Below are 17,505 nucleotides of genomic sequence, written 5' to 3'. Positions count from 1 at the left end.
GCAACGCATTTTTCTTCTCCTCGCTTTGCATTTCGCACGCTGTAAATCTTCGCATCTTCCTCTTACCTCGAATTTCCATAATTGTTGTAAAATTTGTTGAAATCGTTCGTGTTCGGTTCAGTTCGCTAGCAAGAATTAACCTGAAGTAAAGTAAATAAAAAGCACGAACTCAATTGAAGAATTGAAACCTTGTTAGTTAATATTAGTTATGTGCATCATCATGTTTGTTGCTGCGTTGATGCTCTTTGCGACCCTGGAGACGACTCTTGGAGGATATGCAGGTAAATAAAATGCAATTTTTGTAAACAAGTTGTTTATTGTGTACGAACAGAACGCCTATGAAAATTAAGATTTTAAATCGATATTTTAATGGAATTTTATTTTTATGGACAGGACGATAATGATGTCATCTGTATTTCAAAAATAAACTTAGAATAGGAAAATTACACAACCAAAACAAAACAAACATGCAAAAAACGTGTTTATATTAGTGCTCTTTTAGGCAGTTCGTCGAATGACGTTGGTGGAGGCTACGGCTATGGCTACTCCGGCAGTTTTTCCGGCACCGGAGCCGGAGGAGACATTCCTTCGCCCCCAATCCCCAACTTCGACCAATTCGGAGCTCTTCTAACTGGTTATTTTGACTCTTTCCAGAAGTATCACGAACAGTTCCTCAAAACGTACGTTACATTTAACTTAAGTTCATTCTTCTACGGTCTTTCTGCAGACGTCGTCCTTACTCGTACTCGCTTGCTTTCTCTTCTCCTTCCTCTTCTTCTTCAGCACAGTCTTCAATAACTTTTCCTGATCGGTAGGTGCAAACTCGAAACTGAGCATTAAAACATTGTTTCTAGCCTTCAACAGCAAGCTCAAGCCGCGGCTCAAGCTCCTGGAGTTTCTTCATATGGTGCTCCCATTGGGGGCGGCGGTGGAACTGGAGGCGGTGCTGTAGCTTCAGCTTCAATTGGACCGCGTGGTGGATACCACTCCGCTGCTGTATACCCTGAAAATCCAGTATGAATCTGTCTTATCGTACGCAATCTACTTATTTTTTTTTGTAGAACTCTCCTAATATCTTCTCAAGATTTGCTGAAACTGCTCAAGGAGGAGGAGGAGGAGGAGGACCTGGGACTTATGGAGTCTTCACTTCGAGTGTCAGTTCGTCGAGTAATTTGGATGGAAAACCTCAGAACTTCCACAGAGCCACCACTACGATCAATGACAATGGAAAGATCTCAACCTACACTGTGAAGAATCCGTAGAAAAAAACTGACCGATTGAACTCACTCGAAAACGACTAAAATTATTTATTTTGCTCAGTGTCTTTTGTTTGCCAGTGTTGTCATAAAATTGGAATTCTTGCTTTGCTGGCCGTTTGTTTTATTCACATCTTAACCTAAAATAAACAAATCCATTAAATACCAAACTAGAATTCCAGAATTATTTTATTCAGCTATTTGTAAACACGACTATAGGCGCCTAAAATTCTAAAAGCTCTTACAACTAAACCTAATCCAAACGTGCTAATTTATCATTAATTTGACTTCCCGGATCTACCACAGCATGGGAGCGTTTTGTGGGGTACCATTGCAACCCTCTATCCACATGTTGTTTGCATGTACAGCTCGTCCCATGGTACTTCGGCGTCGTTGGTACCAAATCCCCCAAAGACCAAAACGTGGGCTTCACCGTCGCTCTATTTCTAAACTCTGGCACCGACGTCTTCGGAAACCACACCACTTGCTGTGGAGGGTTTTCTCCAAAGTAGTGTGTGTGGTAAGCCGACTCAAAATGTGGCACGTGAATTTCAACAGCATTATCCAGAGCACTTCGTCCTTCTTTCTCCGACAATAGCGATTCTATACTAATTTTAGGCACGCGTTCCGTTGTCGGATAATAACTAGACTGAAACGTCTTCGATGGTACAAACGATGGCCGAATATGATTCAAAGAAGAAATGGACGGTGACACTGGTGCTGGTGTAATCGACACAACTCCTTCATCAAGAATGGTTTCCAGCGACGGACGAACGTAAGTATGTCGATTCCGGTTGGGATCTGGAGAACCAACAATGACAGGAATATCAGGAGTGTCATCTTCAAAGTTGGTTTTGCTGTTGTTGTTCACAGCAACGTTGGTTTTAACATGAACAACGACATCCGTTTGAATCGAGTCTTTGGAGTTGCTTTCTTCAACAGTTGTGGTGGTGTTGCAACCACCAGATTTACAAACTACCCCAACATGAGAATCGTCGTCTTTCTTGTAGAAAACGGTAGGTTTGTACTTGTTGACTGTCTCAATCAGTTTTGAAGAGGTCCTATCATTGTCGAAGTCAAGTTTTGAGGAAATTCCGACGGCGGTACCTACAAAAAGAGATGAGATGGATCAAGCGGAAATTTGCAGATGACGTTTTGTCGAAAAGAAGAACGAACCAAAATACAAATCTCAATCACAATGAGTCGGAAGAGTGATGGTCGACACGCTGAAGTAATCAAACAAAAGTTGTCAAAAATGGTTATTTTCTGGTATAATTGTCAAAGGATATTGAAGAAAATGTGCAACATCCGGTAGTTTTGTTGGTTTTTGAAGCGTGAAAGGTTTGAAACTGAAGTTTGCTTTCATGCTAAATTAAAATTTTAATTATAAGTAGAGAATGAAAACAAGAAAATGATTTTGAGTTTAAGAGCTTTTCAAGCTGTGGTTTACTTTCGCATCTTTACTTTTTTTTAATTAAAAGAAAACTATTAAATTTGCAAGCACACTTATCTGAAACTAGTGTTTTAAATTTTGTTTATTTTTTATGCTCGAACTTCTAAAAATATGGCGCCACTTCTGGTGAAATATGAAATACACTTTACTCACATAACATAAAATTCGCCACAAAGATCAGTGCAGAAAACTTCAACAGGTAACGCATGATTACACGTCTGATTCACAGTGTCTTTTATTCTAAACTGACTAAATCACTTGAAGACACATAGCGTGACAGTTCCGGAGCAAATTATTGAGAATTTCATAACATTTAAGATGTTGGTCTCCTTCATCTTTCTCAAGGTGAAAAAAACTATTTCTTATAATTGCATAATTAAGTTTTCTGTTTTGCCTGGAGTGCTAAACAGATAAATGCCAGCTAACGATTAATCAAAAAGTTTGAAATATTGTTGGTTTGCAAACAGTGGTGGTTTTAAGCGCAAACTAGTTCAAGTACTCAAATTTTTGCAATGATTCTGTTTTTAAAACAAAAGGATTTCCTGTCCAATTTTTAAAACAACGGAATTTGCAAGGACAAAATAATTAATTAAATATAATATATTGACAGGATTCTAAAGGTTTTTTTTAGTTGAATGTAGCTCTAGGCGAAGAATGCAACTATTGTTGAGTTCCGATTGTATTACTCATGGAGGATATACAAATGAGACGCCATCTTTAATTTAGAAGCTGTCTGATCAATAACTAAGAGATTCGACTTGTTTTTTACGTCTAGACGTCAGTTGTTTCTCTGTTTCCAGTTTGGAGCAAGACCGTTTTTTTACCACTGAAGTCATAAATACGATAAAAAATTCTAATCTGTAGCTTCCAAATTTTTTTATTAATTGAAGGATTTATCAAAGTTTTATTTATTCTAATTGTATCAAAATAAATGAAGATACTAAATTTTCTATCAAAACTTTATTATCCAAACTCATTTTTTATGAACGCCACATTTCCGACGTGCTTTAAATTACTACGGAAATTATTATTCAAACACAGTTCCACGTTTTACACTTTCCTACAAAGTAAAATTAATAGCATATATTTTCTAGTAAAATTTCAAGCAAATGTAAATATTTCCCCCAACACCGTCCAGTTGCCCACAGTTTTATGGATTTCTGCAAGTTTGAACAGCTTTACAATGTCAACAAAGTAACAATTTCTGTCTAAAATTCAATTTTATGGTACCGTATCGCAGAAAATGAAATCTCTGAAATAAATTATTTACTGCAACATAAATCAATATTTTCTGTTTGCGATTAAAAGACGAGAAATTTGTCGTTATATCAATCGCTCGTATTTTATTATTTATTTGATAAATGTGCTCTTCTTCCAGGAATTTCATATAAGGTGGCTGCATACAAGTGAAATTTTATTGCCGATCAATGACGAAGTTCACTTGAGAGCACAACTGAAATTATCAGAAACCACATTTCGACGGTTTTCCTGCGTCTGACTCTTTCGAGAATGTTAATTACTGAAAATTATAGCTTATTCACCTCTTAAATCATCTCTGCACGCAACACCATGAATTAATTCGTTTAGCCACAAATCTTTGGAACTGAATAATATTTATCACGAAATGACTTCAGTGTGGAATTGTTATTAGTCACTAGGAAGGATTAGTAAGTAAACATCACGTTTTCATACAAATATTAAATCCTTTATTATAAAAATCTGTACCATTTTAATATATATTTACAAATATGATATAGTTGTACAAATTATAGTTGACTAACATTCATTCGAACTACACAAAATATTTTTGTATATGTCGTAGCCACTTCAAATGTCAAACTACGACGTCTACATTATTGACATTTATATTTAAAGGAACTAAAAATCACTAATTTGAAAACCTAGGAAAACTTGTATTTAATACAGTCAACACATAATACAAATACTACATTTTTTTTATATTTAGTACATACGCAAACAGTCAGTCTTCAACTCAAGTAAAAATTACGGCAGTCAAAATATTTTTGGCGATTTAAGGGTTTGTCCACCAGGTAAGTACATTGCACATAAAAGTCTACATCTAAACGTATCTCGTCAATTGTGTATAAAAATCCTGCAAGCAAATATGTAGCTGTGTGAACGTTGGTCTTTCTTCAGCACTCATAGCCCAGCAGTACGCCATCACAGCAAACCTAAGACAAGTGTTAGATAATATAAAATAATCAAAGATACTCACAGTTCGTCCGGGCAGTTGATCGGTTGAGCCAATCTGTAGCCATCTTTCAGGTACGCCGCCATTTCGAAAGGATCTACTTCAATATACGGTTGTTGAGCGAGAGTTGTTAACTCCCAAAGTAGTACTCCAAACGACCAGACATCCGAACTACAGGAGAATGTTTTGTGGATCAAACTTTCAATGGCTAACCATTTGATAGGACGGTTTTCGTTGTCGCCCAAACAGTGATAATCCGAAGGGAATAAGTCTCTGGATAGCGCGTTGTCAGCTACTTGTACTTGGAGTTTATCGTCAACACTAAAATCCATCGTTATGCTACGTCGGAAAAGTTCCCAAAGTACTTACACGCAGTTTCTTGCTGCGAGGTCTTTATGAAGAAGGTGCTTCTTGTGTAAGTACTGCATTGCTTGGATTACTTGCAAGGCCATATCGACGACTTCTTGAGTTGTCAGAGTGTGGGAAATACCCTCAGAAGATATTTTACACTTCTGTAGAAATATTTTCAAGTTACTATAACCGTGGTATGGGTACAGTAAGAACGGAGCAGTGTGGTCTTCAATGGACACGCGTGAAACACTGAGGATGTTTTTATGACTCAAAGAATACATTGACATTCCTTCTTGTAGTAAAAGGGAGATTTGAATTTGGCTCGCATGGTCTGTTACAGTTTTGACAATCACAGCTTCATCGACACCATCTTCGTTAGTATATGACCCTTGGTACACTCTTGCAAAAGTACCTTCGAGAATCACACTACTCAAACAGATTCTACACCTAAAAAACAAGTGGTCAAACAAAGTTTTTTTTATTCAAAGTCGTACCTTTGTACAGTGAGCTCTGCTATCCTCTTCTGTAAGTTCTTCGATCGTTCGTCAATCATGGAGTAACTAGGCATTCTTCTAAAACTCCCGTAAGAAGTGGCGACGGTACTTCTCGGTACTGTTGCCAAAAAGGTAGTACTTGGACCATTATTACACTCGTTAGTTCCTCTAGTTTTCTTATTTTTCATATAGTACATTATGACAATGGAACTAAGAATAATAACAAGAACTACAGCCGACGAAACAGCGATATAAAAAATATTCGCTGAGTTGGAATACGACGGCATGGAATCGATAAAAACTTGGTTGTTCGGTGGTACCTCATCTTTCGTACAGATTTTCTTACGACGAAAGGTTAGAGAAGTAACGTTGTTATGAGAAATGGTAACATTGAGAGTTATGGTAACGTTAACTTCCCCAGTTGATGTACCAGAACATTGCAAACTAACACTAAAAGTTTGAAGAGAGGTCGGGATTGATCCTTTTGAAGTTATATTCAGTTCCGGAGGTAGAAGAATCGGAGAGTTTGATGCGTCTACATCTATAGAGTACAATAGCTAAAACAAAACATTAGTAATGGTACCATAATTAAAAAAACTTACAGTTTGGTCGGCTACATTTTGCCAAGTGAACTGAAGGGACTTTAATTTGGACGGAACTGGTACTACGAAATTCAAAGCATAGTTGTTGATATTACCATCTCGGACGTAATACAGCTCTGCTTCTAGACCTAGAAAAAGATGCGAAATAAAATAAGATGTTGATTACTTTCATTCAATGTGCCGCTTTTGATGTACTGATAAAAATATTTATTTTCCAAATGTGGGGAAGCTTAACTTGGCAGTTTTAACACCATAATAATTTAATCTTAAAAATGTATTCATAGCGCCGTGCATACACTGATAAAGCGTTAAATAAACTAATTGGTTGGCCACATCAAAGCTGAAAGCCGCTTTTGTGTCGCACACATGTGAATATTTTTTAATCTAAGTGCGTTTATATTGTTCAGGGAATTCTTTGGATTTTACAACAGAAGCTTTTAATTTTTAACAAAAAAATGTAAACAGAATTGTATGAATTAAAACATTTACAGTATTTTTGTCTCAGAATAAACAGTTTAAAAAAATGGTAAAAGGAGACTTTTAATCCGATGCTGTGTTTACCAACTATCGATTATGATGAGTTGATGACCCATCATGCGCAAATAATCCAAATTTCTACTTATACTTACCCAAAAGTTTCTGCACTTCTGATAAACTCAAATACAAGTTTAAATATCCACAAGTGAAGTGAACAAAAAAGAAAAAAATCAAAACTGAATTTTGATTCATGTTACATGAACATTGTAATTATCTCATTAGCCAAATTGTTTTTATTGAGCTTTTAGACAGTATTCTACTGTAAACTATTTAAATCTTCTCGTCACGGTATCACATTTCTAACGCTGCTACTCAACTGCAGAACTACACAAAGCAGCTGCCACCAACTGAACTCGACGGGTGTATACACGGCAGCCATCTTCTCGCTGTAATGTCACTAATGCCACTACACCCGAGCTTCGACCAATTAAGTGTCAAAATTGAATTTTGTTTAGTCAACGACAGAAGGCGAATGAATACGAGACGAACTAATAATAGCCAAAATTTTTCCCCCCAAGGGTGAATCCTTCAGTCACAAAAAAAAATCTACCTGAAATTATTACCTGAGCTTCAGGAAGCAATAAAGGATCAGAGTTATAAATTACACAAAGAAAGAATTTGTGTTCGTAGAATTCAGATCATGCACGATTTATTTTAATTCCAAACGAGTAAAGTCATTTGCAAAACCGGTGCGTTTATTTGGTTTCCACGCACGTTTTTTTTAACATGACTGTCCGGAATAAAATGTCTTTAATGTGAATAAAATTAGAGGAGCGTAGCTCTATAATTTCAAATGTCTTAGATTTGTTTAAAAAAACTAAATGATTGATTAAAATAAACTGTTTGTACGTGCTTTTAAATTAACTTTAGGACAATAAATATTACTTTTGTAACGAATCCAATATTCCAAATCTTATTAATCAAGAAGCAAAAAAAACTCTGTTGGTCAGTGTATTAAAATCAACTTTATTGTAACTACACTATCATCTTCAGGATATATACACATTTCTAAGTGATTAATTAATGATTAGAACTGTACGCATACAAAAAATAAATTAAACGGACGAAAATCCGTGCTAATCAAAAATCTTATTCGTTATCTTTTTCATTTGTGTTCTGGACGACTGGGCTCTTTTCTTCAACTTCTGAAACACCTTCCGTTTTCCTCTGTTCGTTTCCTGTAGTTTCAGCGATAGTGGAAGTTGCTGTAATTCCATTAGCGGCGTTAATATCAGATGCCGCGACAGCACATCCTTCTTGATCAGTCTTGACGAAGAAAGTTCGATTGATTTTGAACTTATCCAGAACTCCATAAGCTCGTTGCATGATTACTCCTGTGGGAAGGCGATCCCGGGTCATAACCCATGCGCTTTCTAAAGAAAAATACGTCACACAAAAAAATAATAATAGAAAAAAAAATCGTACGTGTGTGAATGGGGCCGAATCCGCTGCAGCTCCAAACCACAGCATATGAATCGTAGTCAGTGTCCAAGACAGTGAGGGCCGTTTCGGTGGCGATGGGAGTCGTGGAGTACTTGACGTTTAATTTTCCTTCGCCGACTTTTCCGACGAGTTCAAGATTTCCGTCGATTACGCGCTTGACTCCGGTTCTGAGTAGGATAATTTTAGTGTTTTGATGATTCTCAATTTTTACTTACAATCTGTTGGTGACTTCATTGGAGACGTAGATTCTTCCACTAGGAGCTTTGGCGTAATCAGTCACCACACATCTTGTCGCAATTTCGTTAAATTGGAAATAGCGTTCGGATTCATACCATTTCCCTAAAAACCTCTCCATGTCAAACTCCGGCATGGGAAGATAATCAGGACAAAACCCTAAATTCGGGATTTGCGATTTCGCAACACCACAAATTAACAAAAAGATGTACACGGTCTTCATGATTATGCTATTTTAACGTCCGCGACTTCTTGTGGACGTTTATATAGCAAGAAACCGCTATCCGACCATCCTGTTACATTCCTGTTTTTCTTTGCCAAGACCATTATGAAAACCTGTATCGTTATTTTTCATTTGTCAATGTTGGAGATAGGCATTGATTTAATTCAGTGTAAAAATTTCGTTTATCTTTAAATAAATCGTTAATTAACGCTATCGAGATTGTTAACAAATCTACTTTTCGACGATATTTCTTCTACCAAAGCCAATGCCCTTGAATGGCCTTTTGAACTTTTACAACCAACGGTTCCATCTTTGCAAACACTCAGCTGTACGATGCAGAGTGTGACATTCATTATTACATCTGGACTCATTATTTTCCTGTTGAATTTAATAAATTATTGCTGTGGTCCGAGAGATTATGCTGTCACACGCTATTTGCCCACCGAAGTTCTCATTTATGTACAAATATAAGTCATTAAATTAAATAAAACGAAGGCAATTTGTTGTCAAACTGTGTTATGAAACTAATTGCGATATTGTAAAAAAATGCTTGCAAAAAAATGTTCGCATAAAAAATGAAAATAGCGCATGCAACACAGTGGCGGACTTAACAGCAAGCACCCTGGGCACAAAACGTCAAAATTACATGCTTTCCGGTAACACTAATATTGGTTTCATTCTTAATGGTTTGCTTGAAAGTTGAGTAAATAATTAGAAAGAATCCAAGCAAAATTTAGAAAATCTAAAAAAAATTTCTCTACAATCTAGAAAATTTAAGCGGAACTAAGAAATTATCTAGACAATCTGAGTTAAATATAGAAAAAGATAATCTAAAGAATGTAATGAAAACAGTGTCTAAAGGAAGTTTAATGAGAGTACAAGAAACAAAAAATTCAAAGAATCTAAAGAATCAAAAAAAGTTTGTTCAAAAAGTTTTGAAATAGAGGCGAAACAGAAAATCTGGATAATTTTACTTACATTCTAAAAGATTCCAAATAGTTTAGAAAATTTTATGTAAAGATACGAGAAGAAAAAGAGGAGAATCTATAAAAATCAGAACATTTTAAAGAGAATGAATATGAAATGTAAGGATAATAAGAACCTAGAGAAAATAGATTAGAAAGATCTAAAGGCTCTGGAATTCAAAAATTTCAAGGAGCAAAGAAAATCGAAAGAATATGGAAACTACAACCACCTGAAAAAAAAACAAAAGGCAAATTATAAAATTATTTGTTAGACACACCTCATATGCCGCAACCCAAAATACACCAAAAAACATTCAAACAATAATACCAACCACAGATGCTAATTTTGTCCTTCTTTCTGGTACTTTTAAATTTCGTATATTTTATCGTTTTTGCCTTACCTGTAAATTGTTCGATGCCTTTTGAGTGGAAAATGGATGTAATTTCATAAAAAGTGTTTTATTTTTGTAAATACAGAATTTACAAACTATTATGTACAGTTAATTATTCTACAACTACAAAATTACCACATTTGTACCAACTTCTGTTTGTGAAACATTACGATGTCAATTTCATCGATCGACTGAACTTCGTTAAATGAATGTTTCTAATTAACAAAGAGACGCTCGGATAACAAGTGTAAAAATTGTTTGGCCGGCGTTCGTCCGTGAATATACAGAGAAAATAAGTTAATTAGAAAGATATATCAATTTAAAGTGAATCTAATTTTTACTTCTTTGGTGTGTATATAAAAAATATACGCTCATATCCAGTTTTATAGTAAAAACTATATAATTCAGAGTAATGTACAAACTTACGTACATAAACTAAAAATGCTTAAGAGTTCATGTGGACGTGGGCAGCATTTTTGGTTGATGTATCGTAAAATATGCATCCATTTGTGATGTATATAACCGTGGAATTTTCGTGTCGCCAATAAATTCTAAAATTTACCAATTGAATTAGTGTCACCTGTCATACACACCACGCACAGCTTTTAGGTACGTAAAGTCATTGAACACAACATCGGTCAAGATTATGTCTAAATAAAACTATAACACAATAAGAAGGACGTCAATGATATTGGAGGCACGTATGGTCCCACTGTTTGTTGTTGGTGGTGCCTGACCCCGGGGCTAAAACTACAACTACATCCCTGAGGGTTGTCGGTTACACCTAGACTCACACAATACACACGGGAAAGGCACTAGTAAGAGAAATTTCATATCACAATATAACGATCAACGTCAACTTGGAGGAGATGGAGTCGTTCTCAAAACAATCATATACGACCTCATCTTGGAATGTTATTTAAGCTCGTGCATGTTTTTGCTCAAAAGAAGATTATTGTGGGGCCCTGAAAGATGCCTGATTAGCTCAGGAAGAGACTCGAAGGATAATGGACAGAAACAACAGTTAAACCGACCGGAATTTCCATCGTTGGAAGAAATAACGTTCCTGTGCACAGAACACAAATGTTTCAGCAAGTGAGCTTTTTGCTTGAACATCGCCACGCACAATCGACACGCGAAGGGCTTCTCCCCAGTGTGCACCCGAAGATGCGTCTTCAGATTCCACGACATCCCGAACTGTTTCCCACAGTATTCACACCGATATTCTCGAACCTGCACCGTCGGAAGCACCTGTTTTGTGCTAGCTGGAGTATGAGAAGAACTCTCAGCTGAATCGCCGCCGCCACCACTACCACCACCACTAACAGAAAACGACGCCGGTGGGTCTCTTGAATCTTCATTCGTCGTCGTCGACGGATTCACCTGGGTCTGACATAACGACCACGCGGCGCCCCACGTGTGTTCAAACGTTTGATAGGCTTCCGACGCTGCTAAGCTTTGATCTGCACTAGGAGGTCGATACTTGACCACGACGCTCTCAGCAGGTCCTCCAGAATCAGAGTGTTGTTGTGGGGTCGGCGTCCGGGAGGTTCGATCTACTAAGAACGGCGGCGCCGACAGCGACAGTGGATGATGGGCGGAAATCAACGGAGGCAAATTCTTGTAGCGATGGTGTTGGTGATGGTGCACCACTGTGTCGTCAATGTACGACGACGGAGAGAAGGGGACAAAAGGTGGGTTCTGTGCCGGCGAATTGTGAAAACCTGGACGTCGTTTTCGGTGAGGAGTCACGACGTAGTTGTCCGGACTTTGTACCAAAGAAATCAACTTTTGGTCACCGATTGGTTGTTTCAACTGGGAAAGTTCTTCTTGTTGTTTCAGATCGATGGGTTCTATGTACATGCTTTTTCGTTTCATTCGATGGTGATGGAACTGTGAGAGTTCGTGGACTTTCGGAGCGATTTTCACTGTGGTTTGACCGATGCGCAAAGTGTCCGAGTTTTTCTTGTCCAACTGCTCACAAAGAAAGTGATTACACTATTCCAATATTAACGCACCACTTGCTCAGCAAGTGATGCGGTTGCTTACCTCAGAACCGTTGTCATCATCTTTGTCTTCATCGATTGATTTTGTGTTCAACGATAAGTTGACTGGATTCGGCGAAAGACCGTCTCCATCTTCAGACGTGTTGTTTTCTTCAAGTGTGTCGTCTTCATCGTCGTCGTCTTTGATTTCGCCTTCTTCCTTCTCTTCGTCGTCTGTTTCCCGTTTTACTAAAATTAATTCTCGAGTGTCATTTTCTGCGATCCAATTGCTGCCATCCATTTCGGCTTGACACTTGGCGGCCTCTTCAGCTGTTGAAGACTGCCACATATCCGACTTAATTTGCAGCAATTCGAACAGCTCTTGGATGCTGTCTAGTTCACTCGACTGGAACGAAACAAAGTGGATTCTGATTGAATTCAAACGAAAATCTTACCTTAACGCAAGCTTGGCCATTGTAGAGAAAATCAAGCAGATGTCGGAGGTGACAACTTTTTATTCCCGGGATGAGCACTACACTGGGCCCGTGAGCATGGGCACTCTCCCCGAGGATGCGACGCACCAAAGGACTTGCTGCTGCCATTATCAATTTATGGGCGTTTAAGGTTGTCTTATCGTCACATATAAATGTCATATCGGCAAAGTTCTCCGATGCAAAACAAGTTTTGATTTCGTCCACTATAGTTGCATGATGTTTGCCATAATGCAAGGTTAATAAGCCGTGGGAATCCTGTTCCTCTGAGTACATGGCGGATTCAGTAATTTTGTCAAGGACAACCTAAAAATATTTCTACTTGTAGACTTTGATACACATCTATAAGAAGTTTGATGGCGTTGGGTGGCAACCGCGAGCTTTGTCTTAAATTACCGACGTAACGGAATTGATTTAGACGGATTTTCAGAAGATATGTGCTTTGATTCATACGAAATTTCGGCAATAATAAGAGATCTAGATCGTTTTGCCGCTAATTTGTACGCTTGTCGAAATATGTACAGTTTTCGAAGGAGTTATGAAGGTTCGACTGTAGCCCTGTAGACTCGCGCGAAGTGATGTTTTACACAATTTTAAATGAAAGTGCGTTCACTATTCAAGGCTATTCGCGTTACATTTCTAAAATTGACAATGAGATGTAATGTATAAAGACAATAAAGCGCAATAACGGCTTGTTTTGATTTGATCGGGGGTTGGATTTTCGAGTGCGAATAAAAAGTGTTGGAAAGGTAAACGGCATTCTTGGGTGCAGAGGAGAATTTGGATTTACAGATTTATATGTAGAGACACACCTTTAGCTACAGGTGTTGATTGTGCATAATGAAGGAGATTGCGATGAAAGTATGGAGTTTGTGACAAAGGTTGTGGTGTAACAGACAGAAAAGAATAGAAATGTGAATTGCATAACGCGTAAACTTTCAGCAGCGTAACGTTTATCAGTACTAGGCATAGGCCAAGATAGCACGAGGCGCGCCGATACCGTGCGCGAGTAAATGTTGCGTTAGCTACCAACAGGTTGCAGGGGTGGTAAAAATGTTAAATGAGATATTTACCCGGAGACAATGTGGTCCTAGAGGGCGGCACCCGCGACTGTATTGCAGCCGCGAGTACCAAAGTACGCACCACTGCTAGCACTAGTACTAGTTGTACCACAGCAAGCCATAGCTCCACAATCAACACCGTCGTTACACTTCACAAAATGTTACAATGTTCGAATGTTCGCGTCGATTGGATTATATTTTTGGGGCACGACTCAACACCGTGTTGCGCCACAAATGAAAGTAAAAGTGAACGAACACGAGCCTTCACAATACGCGGTGTTTATCGATGCAAGTTTCCCAAAGTGCTGAAAATAGCCGATGTTAGTGCCTCACGTCGCAATTCGATCACTGCCACCCCCGAAATTCTGCAGTGCGATGCAAAATATCACCATCCGCTTTGCTCACGGGATCAAACGTAATACTACTAACTCTTAATTTCTCCCTTTACTTTCCCCTCTTTTCTCTTGCGTCCCCACTACACCGCAAGTTTTTTTCCTATTGCTAGCTCACTTGTAACTTCTCTTTCTCTATTTTCAAGGTCGAAAGGAACAGGCAGTAGCGACTGCGCGCGATTTGGCGGATTTTTTATTCTCGAGGACTATTTGCATTTCGCCAGAGATTCTATTTTGGTGGACTAGCACTGTCAGTTCTTTGGCGAGTGTTGAATGTTGAGTAAATTCTGCATTCGTCACTTTGCCTGTTGCAGCGAGCAGCATTCCAACCGTGTTCAATAATTGCTTTCACCGGCTTCGCCAAGGAGACTCGTCGCGAGCGGGGCCCAAACAGGGGCCACAACCGGACTTTCACAATACTTGGTTCGCGAGAGGGGGAACGGTTGTATAATACCGATGCAATAACAGGCGCTGGGAATAGAAAGATCTAATAATGTTTTTTTTCTGACCTTCACTAACGCTTTTATTTCCAAAATCCCACGGTGCCGAACGCGAACTACAACGTCTCTTGGAATTGACCACCGCTCAAGAACTACAAGACAGAAGAGAGAAAAGGCGCGGTGCCACCGGCCGTGTGTAATACGCTTCTATTGTTATGTTAGTATTACGTTATGCGAGCAAGGGAAAGTAGGCATGGCGTAGCACTTTCACTATCGCGTAATATCTGACTGGAACTGACGTCCAAATCCGAAAAGTGGAACTCCAAAAGTCGCCTTCGCGTATTTTGCTCTGCTCCTTTCATCGAGATTCGTTCCACTGATGAGCATTCACAACCCAAAACTGCTTCATTCTACTTGAATTTTTAACCCATTGCAAACAATGACATTGACTCAATCAATTCTAGTTCAAATTACTAAACTACTAAATTCAAAAAAGTAGTTATTCGCTGCTGAGTAGGTGATGCTAATTTTTTTTATCTTGAAAACAAGGTCATTTTACTGAAAATAATGACTTGTCAACAGTCTAAATGAGTGGTTTTTTGGAAGAAAATCATGTCTTATCCCTGCTGCATATGTAGTAACGAAAATGGCGCAACCGACAGCGCTGTTGTGCTATTAAGTAATGAATCGTTTTGTGTTGGCTCGACTGTCCTCGAGACTGATTTTACCTGTTCAAAGCTTCAAGGTCTTCTCTTTGTAGGGAAGTGAAAGTGATCTTAGTTTAACCGACATGCAAACTGCAAACGAGTTTAAAAAGCCACTGAAATATTTCCAACTCGTCTTCTCAAATCTACCACTCTATATTTTCTTCGATCTATCAACTCATTGAGTCATTATACCTAATTGCAAGAATAATAATACTGTTAATGTTCGACAACCAACTGGAGGTCATTCTGAAGTATGTTTGTGTAAACTTAGAGACCTTACATAATCGGATATGGGTCGATAGTCACATGGCAATTGTTAACGAGTACAACGCACACAAGTCGAGACTGCAGGATCGAAGCATCCTTGAAACTTCGAACATCCGCTCTCCCCGCCGCGAATTACTTTGCACTTACTTGAAGCGAACAGAGTAAAATTACAATAATCATCGAGACATCGAAAGTTCCAATAACAAATAAGAATTCCATCAGACCTAAACTCTACAGGTGTCTACAGTATAACTCTTGTATGACGACCACAACTTTCTATCAATGAAATTATGACTGACAGGCCATAAAGGTCCAACGGTGGCGATTATGACTCGTTTCTTCAACACCAGTTTATGACCGTTTTCGCGCAAATTTGGTCATTCGTGTGATCCTACATCTGTTTTCTTCAGGACTAACTGGAAGCTATTTTAAAAGAACAATAAATTAAATGTTTAACCCGAAAACAATTTTGTTTTTTTGCATTCCAAATTCTGTTATTCGTTTGCATGAATCAATTGATTAGCAGAATTTTCTGGAAGTTAGAACTGTTCGTTAGTGGAAATTATTCATAATATAATCTTAGAGCATAAACAGATGGCTCATTTTCCAGCAACGTTTATCGCCTAACAATGCGATAAAATAGTTAAAATATCATTAACATTGTATTAACAAGATGATATCAATTTTGTAATCAAAACTATATTCTCAGTGAACACACACCTGTTATATAATACTGTAACGTCTTGGGTTTGGGTGAAAGTATCTTTGAGCAACTATTATGCATGTGTCCACGTACTAAGCGTGGATATTTTTATATCAAAATTGTAAGATAAATCACTTCTCAAAATGGTATGTTGGCAACAACAATCAAAAGGTTATTTTTGTCTCGTTATAAAAATAAAAATTCATTCAGTAACATTTGTTTTTTATAGTATCAACAAGGACATTTTAGTTGCGGAAGTTGTGAAAACTTTATTTTTAACTGATGCACAAGCTTTAATAGTAGAAAAATAACAAAAAGCTATAGCGAAAAATGAGGACGCAGCTTGTAAAAATAAATCTTGAGCAACCCCTCTGTCGCTGAAAATAAAAGGGACAATGACAAATTAAAACTGTATAAAGTATGAGATCATTACATATTTTTAAGATAACATTGAGATAGAAAATCCTGAGGTTTTCCAGCTGCTGGAAAGTAAAAGTAAAAGGTTATTCACACAATTTGAGCAAATGTTAAAACTTAAGTCACTGGAAGTAAAAGTACTTTTTCAAGACTGTGACTAAAACTTTATTGTGTTCGGGAATGTAAAATTGATTCTCCTAGATGTTCTTTGAAAAGACGTTGTCCCTTGAAGCGTATCGTGAATAGTCAAGATATTCTCATTTGACGACGGTTAACCTATTTAAACATCGCAAATCTACAGATTCAATTAATTTTATTGCTTATGTGTAATTTATTGTCTCAATTATTTTAGTTATCTTGTTGGCTTTGGTTTTATTATATCTCTCAAACTTTTGACTTGACTAAATAAATAAATAAATAAATAAGTAATAAGCATGAACTAGCATGTGTACAATACAGTCGTATGCACCACATGGAAAGTATTATGCAAAATAAGAATTTTTTCCTCTTGGTAGACTAAGTATAACTGTACATAAACAATAAAAATATGTCCTACTATTTTATTTAAATTTCTCGGCTCTGATGCAATGGTTACCAAATAAACCTTCAAATAACTTCACCTGATTTTCATCAAATTTTGTCTTATCTACACCTATTTGAATATAAAGAAAAGTTCATCTTTTGTTGTTTTAATTGAAATGCAAATTTGGAAAAAATTGTTTCGCAAGAATCATATTTTCATTTTTTCCATTTAATTGAACCTACGTAGATCTGGAAAACACAGATCTTATAAAACAAACCCGGATATATACAGGGTCATTCATAATTAACAAAATGTGCCCACAACTCTATAAAAAGTGAACATGAAATCCACGTTTCT

The 17,505-nt window shown here is 37.5% G+C and overlaps 5 protein-coding genes across 6 annotated transcripts; 1 reads left to right on the top strand and 4 right to left on the bottom strand.

Annotated features, from left to right (window-relative positions):
• Positions 1-83: 83 nt before the first annotated feature.
• Positions 84-1,370, top strand: LOC148167615 (uncharacterized). 2 transcript variants are annotated; one of them, XM_088047960.1, is made up of 5 exons: positions 84-281; positions 503-680; positions 728-811; positions 855-1,014; positions 1,062-1,370. In XM_088047960.1, exons 1-5 carry the CDS (start codon positions 209-211, stop codon positions 1,260-1,262), a joined length of 696 nt encoding a protein of 231 aa, XP_087904086.1. In that variant the 5' UTR covers positions 84-208; the 3' UTR covers positions 1,263-1,370. The 2 variants fall into 2 exon arrangements, with proteins under 2 accessions (XP_087904086.1, XP_087904087.1); XM_088047961.1 differs by lacking the exon at positions 728-811 and having other exon boundaries at positions 107-281.
• Positions 1,371-1,427: 57 nt separating this feature from the next.
• On the bottom strand, positions 1,428-3,036 carry LOC148167614 (uncharacterized). Its single transcript, XM_088047959.1, has 2 exons — positions 2,863-3,036; positions 1,428-2,363 (listed from the first exon to the last, which is right to left on the bottom strand). The coding sequence occupies exons 1-2, from the start codon at positions 2,915-2,917 to the stop codon at positions 1,510-1,512; spliced, it is 909 nt and encodes a 302-aa protein (XP_087904085.1). The 5' UTR covers positions 2,918-3,036; the 3' UTR covers positions 1,428-1,509.
• Positions 3,037-4,392: 1,356 nt separating this feature from the next.
• dnt (tyrosine-protein kinase Dnt) lies at positions 4,393-7,353 on the bottom strand. The gene is made up of 6 exons (XM_088047702.1): positions 6,998-7,353; positions 6,369-6,496; positions 5,767-6,323; positions 5,291-5,719; positions 4,946-5,242; positions 4,393-4,901 (listed from the first exon to the last, which is right to left on the bottom strand). Exons 1-6 carry the CDS (start codon positions 7,095-7,097, stop codon positions 4,790-4,792), a joined length of 1,623 nt encoding a protein of 540 aa, XP_087903828.1. The 5' UTR covers positions 7,098-7,353; the 3' UTR covers positions 4,393-4,789.
• A 498-nt stretch (positions 7,354-7,851) lies between these two features.
• LOC148167612 (apolipoprotein D-like) lies at positions 7,852-8,903 on the bottom strand. Its single transcript, XM_088047703.1, has 3 exons — positions 8,564-8,903; positions 8,331-8,515; positions 7,852-8,278 (listed from the first exon to the last, which is right to left on the bottom strand). Exons 1-3 carry the CDS (start codon positions 8,803-8,805, stop codon positions 7,995-7,997), a joined length of 711 nt encoding a protein of 236 aa, XP_087903829.1. The 5' UTR covers positions 8,806-8,903; the 3' UTR covers positions 7,852-7,994.
• Positions 8,904-10,213: 1,310 nt separating this feature from the next.
• ken (zinc finger and BTB domain-containing ken and barbie protein) lies at positions 10,214-13,851 on the bottom strand. The gene is made up of 4 exons (XM_088047767.1): positions 13,712-13,851; positions 12,603-12,944; positions 12,212-12,553; positions 10,214-12,136 (listed from the first exon to the last, which is right to left on the bottom strand). Exons 2-4 carry the CDS (start codon positions 12,912-12,914, stop codon positions 11,078-11,080), a joined length of 1,713 nt encoding a protein of 570 aa, XP_087903893.1. The 5' UTR covers positions 12,915-12,944; positions 13,712-13,851; the 3' UTR covers positions 10,214-11,077.
• Between the last annotated feature and the right edge of the window lie 3,654 nt (positions 13,852-17,505).

The sequence above is a fragment of the Gnatocerus cornutus genome, chromosome 10 (genome assembly GCF_029298725.1).
Source record: "Gnatocerus cornutus isolate USDA-ARS CGAHR chromosome 10, icGnaCorn1.1, whole genome shotgun sequence".
NCBI classification, from domain to species: domain Eukaryota; kingdom Metazoa; phylum Arthropoda; class Insecta; order Coleoptera; family Tenebrionidae; genus Gnatocerus; species Gnatocerus cornutus.
The sequence above is the reverse complement of the archived record's forward strand: the minus strand, read 5'-3'. Positions and strand labels throughout refer to the sequence as shown.

Coding starts and splice junctions, on each gene's coding strand:
- LOC148167615 (XM_088047960.1), top strand. CDS start 209: ATGTGCATCATCATGTTTGTTGCTGCGTTGATGCTCTTTGCGACCCTG. Junction 282..502: donor GACTCTTGGAGGATATGCAG/GTAAATAAAATG, acceptor GTGCTCTTTTAG/GCAGTTCGTCGAATGACGTT. Junction 1,015..1,061: donor CTGTATACCCTGAAAATCCA/GTATGAATCTGT, acceptor TTTTTTTTGTAG/AACTCTCCTAATATCTTCTC.
- LOC148167614 (XM_088047959.1), bottom strand. CDS start 2,917: ATGCGTTACCTGTTGAAGTTTTCTGCACTGATCTTTGTGGCGAATTTT. Junction 2,364..2,862: donor TGTGGCGAATTTTATGTTAT/GTGAGTAAAGTG, acceptor CTCTTTTTGTAG/GTACCGCCGTCGGAATTTCC.
- dnt (XM_088047702.1), bottom strand. CDS start 7,097: ATGAATCAAAATTCAGTTTTGATTTTTTTCTTTTTTGTTCACTTCACT. Junction 6,497..6,997: donor AGAAGTGCAGAAACTTTTGG/GTAAGTATAAGT, acceptor ATCTTTTTCTAG/GTCTAGAAGCAGAGCTGTAT. Junction 6,324..6,368: donor AAAATGTAGCCGACCAAACT/GTAAGTTTTTTT, acceptor GTTTTGTTTTAG/CTATTGTACTCTATAGATGT.
- LOC148167612 (XM_088047703.1), bottom strand. CDS start 8,805: ATGAAGACCGTGTACATCTTTTTGTTAATTTGTGGTGTTGCGAAATCG. Junction 8,516..8,563: donor AATGAAGTCACCAACAGATT/GTAAGTAAAAAT, acceptor TATCCTACTCAG/AACCGGAGTCAAGCGCGTAA. Junction 8,279..8,330: donor ATTCGGCCCCATTCACACAC/GTACGATTTTTT, acceptor ATTTTTCTTTAG/AAAGCGCATGGGTTATGACC.
- ken (XM_088047767.1), bottom strand. CDS start 12,914: ATGTACTCAGAGGAACAGGATTCCCACGGCTTATTAACCTTGCATTAT. Junction 12,554..12,602: donor ATGGCCAAGCTTGCGTTAAG/GTAAGATTTTCG, acceptor GTTTCGTTCCAG/TCGAGTGAACTAGACAGCAT. Junction 12,137..12,211: donor ATGATGACAACGGTTCTGAG/GTAAGCAACCGC, acceptor CTTTGTGAGCAG/TTGGACAAGAAAAACTCGGA.